Raw genomic sequence first — 6,478 nt, 5'->3', positions numbered from 1 at the left:
CCCCCCGCCACAGCCCCCCAACCCAGCCCACAGCACTCAGCTCCACAGGTGGGGGATTAACCCCTCTGCCACGCCATTTCCCGCATGGCGGAGTCAGGAAGGTGCCTGGCCACAAATCACTGTCAGGTCTCTCCTGCCCAACTCTGGGGTCACCCGCCTGTGGAGCTCTGCGCTCCCACAGACAGCAGGGCTCCTGCTTGCACACCAGGGAAAGAACAGGCCAAAAAAACCGTGGTGGGGACCCAAAACAGCACGACCTGAGAGAGGGTGCGACAGGGAGAGGGACAGGACTCACCTTTGTGCAGGAGGCAGCGCTCGGGCTCAGCACTGGAAGGGAAGAAGAAAAGGCGTAACTAACTCTGCCAGTCCTGGCAGCAGATCACCCAAAAGAGCACACGGCAGGTGGAGGGATAGCTGTGGAGAAGCCTGCCCGTGGCACTCCTCCAGCAAGGAGGAACAGACGCAGGCCAAGGGACTTTGCTGCTCTTTGGTCATGCCACCCGCTTCTTCCTCAATCTGGGTTCTTCCCCATTCCCACTCCCATTTCTACTGCTGCTCCCAGCTCTGTTGCTTACCTGTACCTGAGGCTGCCCTTACTTGGGCCAATAGACACCCATGCCCTTTGCCCCAGGGGCCAGGTGCTGGAGCTCGACCTCACGGCTGAGCAGCCTGGTGATGCCCCACCGCCTCCAGCAGCACTGGCTGGGGAGCAGGGAGGACAGGACAGCATCTCACCGCTTGGTCTAACTCAGCACTGAATTCCTGCTCGCTTCCTGGGAGCCCCCCTGTAATCTGGCCCATGGATCAATGCAGTGAAGCCAACCCTGGCTCTCCCATCACTGCCCATCCTTCCTGAGGTCCAGCAACCCATTCTTTCCCACCCCAGACTCACCTGGGGGCAGGAGAGGAGGGTGGAGAGGAAGAGGAGGAGGGGAATGCAAAATGGTGCCCAGCGGGTGCGGCAGACAAGTCGACAAGGTCAGGCATGGCAGGAGAGGTGCCCACGGTCTGGGTGATCACCAGCTCTGGGTCCAGCACATAGAGTTCGTCCTGAGAGATCTCTGTCACATAGTTGAGGTGCTCCTGAAAGACACAAATCAGCCTCCTCATAAGCAGGACCTACTTCTGCATAGCTCCATCTGCCATCCCCTCACATGCCATGCCTTGTAGGCCACCCACTCGCTCAGCAGAGTGATGGTGGCTCGAAGAGTCCTAGGACCTATGCCTGGGAAGCTTCCGCATCTCCTTGTCCTTTTCAGGCTTCTCATCAACTCCCAACCTAGCAGCTGACCCGTACACCTCTCCAGACATCTCCACGTCCCCCTCTCCAGATCATTAGGGAAAGTATTTAATGCTGGGTAAGACGACCCCACTCGGTGGGTGTCTGGCCAGCCTTGCTACATTGCTATTCCTTACCCGCTCCGCTGCAGGGTCCTGCAGGCAGCTTCCAACCCAAGTCTCTGTGCTCCCACCCACGCTTCCTCCCTTTCCATGGGAAACTGGAGGTGCTGGGGCTGGTCCTGGGCCAGGCCGGTCACACCACCCCTTGGGGGATGCCACACGGCCGGGAAGCGGTGCAAGACCTGTGTGTTTCCAAGGCTGAGCCTGTCTGTCGGTCCACGTGAATGCAGGACACTCAAGCACCTTCCCAGCAGATGCCGGGGGGGGACAACGGCAGAGGACGAGGCCACACTCACCTGTGCGCGGTCTATCCTGTAGAACCGATCAGCTGTGGTTGCTGTAAGACAGGGACAGAGGGAGACAGAGTGATTCTTGGTGTGGGATGAGGGAGACGGCCGCTTTCTGCCACCGAGAGGCAGTGAACTATCCAGCCACTTCGTGGCCTGCATGGAGGGCTCAGAAAAGCAAACAGCAACCCCTGACCAGGAGCAGCCCCCTTCCCTTTGGGACCCTGCTGCTCTCTTTACCCGAGAGGCAGCCCCTTGGGCCTACAGACCACCATGCCCCCGTGCAACATGCCTTTGTTTGCTATCTCCTCCTCGATGACTCCTGGCAGGGAGCCACAGGGAAGGCTGACGCTGTGGCCTTCCTGGGGGCTTTCGGGTGCTCCAGCATTAGCCTGAGCAGATGAAGCTCAGGGCTGTGCAGAGCACGTCTCAGCATTCACTTGCACCAGGTGAGGAACTACTCCAATTTAACATTGCACACCTCGTTGCAGAGAACGGAGAAATGGGGGCACTAAGCAGGGCTGGGAGAAGAGGGAGCTCAGTCTCCCACTGACTTGACTGAGTAAGGTCCCATGGACCACCATGAGCCATGTCAGAGCTTGTGACTGCCAGGTATGATGGAGCACGCCACCACCAGCTGTAGACCCAAGCCCCTGTCTCCTAGGACGGTAGGAGAGAGTTTCAGCCTGTAGCTGGCAGCAGCCTGCCCGAGTGCATCCCTCTGCTCAACCCTCTTCCTTAGAGGAGAGATCCCCACAGCAGGAGAGGAGCTCCTTCAACACCAATGGAGCAAGTGGCTGTGGTGGAGCCAGACCCAAGCAGCCACCACCCTGGGGGAGCAGGGAGGGGCTGGGGATTTACAGCATTACCAGGGGAGAGCAGGACAAGCAAGAGCACAGAGCCAGGACAACTGGGTCCCCACCCAGGGTGGCACTTCTCCAGTGTGGCTGCTGGTGCCTGCCCAGGCGAGGTTGCTGCGGTGGGACCCTTGGGGAGCAAACAGAGTGGGGACGGGCCAGAGCAGATGAGAAGAGTGAAAGAGCTCCGTTTGTCCTGTCCTGGCTGGAGATTTACAGCCAGGGAGCTGCTGCTGAAGGCCTGTAATTCAGCCGCTTGAATGAGCCTGCGCTGCCTTGGATGAGGCTCTGGCCTCTTTCCTGACACATTTTCCTGAGCCCAGAACCTGCTGCTGGGAGACTGGCAGGAAGAGGGAAAGCGGTCCTGGTACAGCAGTCCTGGTAGTGACACCTGGGAGCAGCAGCAGGTCCCACGCGCAGGGCTGGAACCCTGAAGGGAGAAGCTGCATCCTCTCTGCCTAGCACGAGGCTTCCCAGGCCCACTTTGCAACCCACAGCTGTGCTCTGCACCTTGCTACTGGGAAGCCAGAGAGGTGAAGTGCCACCAGCAGCCATTTCTCTCAGCAAACTTCCAGGTACAGAGGGAGAGCTCTGGAGCCTCTTGGTCAGTTGAAGGCAAAGGGAGAGGAGAAAGCTACTTTCAGGCAGGGGAGAAGAAGCAGCCGGAGCCCAGCGGGGAGCCTGCTCCCAATCCACTGGGATGCTCACGGTGAGCCTCCAGCGTACTGGAGCAGGGGGGCCCCCTGCCTGCATCACACAGGAGAGCAACTCCAGCAGTCCCGCAGTGACGGGACACACGCTGCCAAGCTGCCTTCAGCTCTGGGGGGCAGGAGACCAGCAGACGCCCACCACTCCACTCCTGGTCAGCAGCCAGAGACACAGCCTGGGGCAAAAAACTGCTGCACTCGGCCACAAAGACCCCAACATCCATGAGTCCCAAGTCCCACGTGGCTCTCAGTGACTCGTCACTAAAGATCTGTCCCCTCATGCCCCCAAATTCAGACACAGCTCTCCCGGGGGATGGAATGCCTCTCCTATGAGGAAAGGCTGAGAGAGTTGCGGTTGTTCAGCCTGGAGAAGAGAAGGCTTCAGAGAGACCTTACTGCAGCCTTGCAATCCTTAAAGGGGGCTTATAAGAAAGATTGTGGCAAACTTTTGATCAGGGCCTGTTGCAACAGGACAAGGGGGAATGGTTTTAAATTAAAAGAGGGTAGATTCAGACTAGATATAAGGAAGAAATGTTTTACAATGAGGGTGGTGAAACACTGGCACAGATTGCCCAGAGAGGTGGTAGATGCCCCATCCCTGGAAACATTCAAGGTCAGGTTGGACGGGGCTCTGAGCAACCTGATCTAGTTGAAGATGTCCCTGCCCATGGCAGGGGGGTTGGACTAGGTGACCTTTAAAGGTCCCTTCCAACCCAAACTATTCTATGATTCTAAGATGATACTCACAGTCCAGGAAGCACCACTTGGGTGACAGCTTCTGGGATGACAGTGTCTTCGGTTTGGCTCCATCTCCCTCCTGCATAAAAAAAGAGAGGAGAAAGTCACGTCTCTTGACCTCCCCATCTCTCCCCAGAGCGTCCCTCCTGCTTTGGGAGGTCCCTGCAGACATGGAGGACCACAGGTGCTTGGATGGAAAGGGGAACACAGGCACAGCACACAGCGATGGGGAGCAGCACGGGACAGACTGGAGCCGACACACACCAGCTCAGTGAAGAGAGAGGTGCCACAAGACAAGCCCACGAGACCTGCACGGCGCACATGACAGATGGGCCCGGGTGACAGAGCGAGGCCGTACACACCTGAAAGAGCAGGCGCTCTAAAGCAGAGGGCTGTGGAGGGAAATCCTGCAGAAAGGCAAGGTGTGCCATTACAGCCTTTTTCTGGGCGGCCCCCCAGCCCCTCTCTCGTCCCACTGGTGTTGCTTAATGTGCTGCCATATCTGGCTTTACACGCTGCCTGGCCAAGATCCCTGGTCCCTGCCCTGCTTTGAGGCCAGAGCACAGTGGTTGCCCAAGGAGAGAGAAGAGGTAAACCATGAGGTGACCGAGGAACACCAGCCTCAACGTACAGCTTTAGAGGTACAGGAGGTTGCAAAGGCATCGGTCTAGCAGGTTGATGCCACAGGAAAGCGTTACCCTCGGAGCCTGGGTAGCTATGTGCCTGTCTGCTTGTCCTCACCAGTGCCTGGGCACAAGGCGGGCAGGGGACAGGCAGGCAGAGCAAGGAGCAGATGCCAGTGTGCCAGCCCGGGCAAGCAGCTCTGCAACTCAGCCCTGCAGGACACTACGCACGTGCTGGATGGGATTCCCTCAGGCACAAGAGCCAGCTAACTGGGGACTGAGCAAGGTCCCTTCAATCTTCTGAGAGAAAATCAGATTGAGCAGTGCGGCACCAGGAGGCACGCTGTGGGCTCAGAAGGCGTTGCTCACCAGGAGCAAGGGTTACATAGCCCGTGCCCGGGTCATGGATACGCACTAGCACATTGGCAGGAGCACAAAAGTTAGTACTTGCAAATGAAGAGAGTTGGAGGGGGGAGCAACCCTAATCCAGGCACCCTGGGAGGGGCAGAGCTGTGCCAGGAAAGACGGAGCCCACAGAGGGCTGAAGGAACGCAGCACAGCAAACAAACTGACAGAGGAAAGGCCTCCCCAAACACCCCGGGGGTGATAGGCCCCCATAGAATGTATGCTGGCTTTTTCCACTGACCCATAATTTTTCTGGGCCACCGACACTCTGGGCCTGGAGAACAAGGTCAGAAGAGCAACACTGAGAAAGAAGCTGCCAGAGAGCAGGAAGTAACAAGCCATCCAGCTTGGGATCCTGCCTCCACCATGGGGTGAAGGCAAACCATGATCTGCCACCAGAAGCAGGAGCATGTGTGTTGGTGCGTGCAGGTCAAGGAGGCTTAGAAATCCCTTCCCCGAGCCCCTCCATCCTTGGCATCCAGCCATGACCACTTCCCACGCAAAGCCTCACCTCTTGCAGCCTCTCGATTTGGGTCCGGCACAACTCCAGGTCGCTGTCTCCTGGAACCACAATGATCCCCAGCGGCACAGCTGCACGACAGGGCACAGACACAACTCAGGAAGCATCCCCGTGCCCCGTCCCCTACACCTCACACAGCCGAGCTGAGGGTACTGCCGGACTCGGGGACTGCGGCTCCCACCCCCTGATCACTCACAGGCTTCCTTGAGCTTTTCCTTGTCATAGTGCAGTGCCTCGTAGTCGCGCATGCTGATTCGGCTCACCCGGATCCGCAGCCGCTCGGGCACTGGCTGCTGGCTGCGTGCAGGGGGGAAGGAAAAGGGATGGGATCAGAAGGCAACAGCCCACTTTCTTCTTATCCCGCTCACCCCTCCAAAACAGGCAAGAGCACAGACTGGGGTGGGCAGCTTGGCACCAGCAGCTTCTCCAGCATCAGGGCCTGGCCGTACTTCTGTGACCTGATCCCTTCCCAGGCCCTTCTTGAGAGAGGATCAAAACGCCTCTGGGAGTGATGGATCAGTCCCATCCCTTCCCCCTCCATCCCTTCTGCTTTGGAGAGGAGGTGGCAGATTGATTTGAGAAACCTACTCGTTAAGCAGAGGCATGGAATTGCGCCGCTTGGTCTTCTGCACCATGTTGGCTTGGTTGCGCAGGGAGATGTGGATGCAGGAAGCCGCCAGCTTGCAGGGCTCTCCATCTACCTGCATGGGGATGGCCTTGGACGTGGTGAGAACCACCTGCCGGCACTGGCACAGCCGTTCCCCGTGGCCACCAACCTGCAAGGCAGCCTGTGAAAGGGTCCAGAATGAGAGCAGAGCACGGACTGAGGGGTGGGTGGGGGGAGCACACATCGTCAGCCAGATGCTGCAAGTGAACCAAATTCTGGAAAGGATCCACAGAGACCAGGGCATGACAGCACCCCGCCTCAATGTCAAAGAGC

At 58.3% G+C, this 6,478-nt stretch overlaps 1 protein-coding gene across 1 annotated transcript in view; it reads right to left on the bottom strand.

Moving 5' to 3' along the window:
* Positions 1-6,478, bottom strand: part of DGKZ (diacylglycerol kinase, zeta) — a gene marked incomplete at its 5' end in the record, with an annotated part of 21,959 nt that overhangs the window by 4,861 nt on the left and 10,620 nt on the right. The window contains 8 exons of the mRNA XM_009579904.1: positions 296-327; positions 893-1,083; positions 1,698-1,738; positions 4,000-4,069; positions 4,353-4,397; positions 5,530-5,609; positions 5,735-5,835; positions 6,127-6,339. Coding sequence (XP_009578199.1) covers positions 296-327; positions 893-1,083; positions 1,698-1,738; positions 4,000-4,069; positions 4,353-4,397; positions 5,530-5,609; positions 5,735-5,835; positions 6,127-6,339 — 773 coding nt within the window. The remainder of the gene's footprint in view (positions 1-295; positions 328-892; positions 1,084-1,697; positions 1,739-3,999; positions 4,070-4,352; positions 4,398-5,529; positions 5,610-5,734; positions 5,836-6,126; positions 6,340-6,478) is intronic.

The sequence above is a fragment of the Fulmarus glacialis genome, unplaced genomic scaffold, assembly GCF_000690835.1.
Source record: "Fulmarus glacialis isolate BGI_N327 unplaced genomic scaffold, ASM69083v1 scaffold32696, whole genome shotgun sequence".
Classification (NCBI taxonomy): Eukaryota; Metazoa; Chordata; class Aves; order Procellariiformes; family Procellariidae; genus Fulmarus; species Fulmarus glacialis.
Note: the sequence above shows the minus strand (reverse complement) of the source record. Positions and strands in the feature narration are given on the sequence as shown.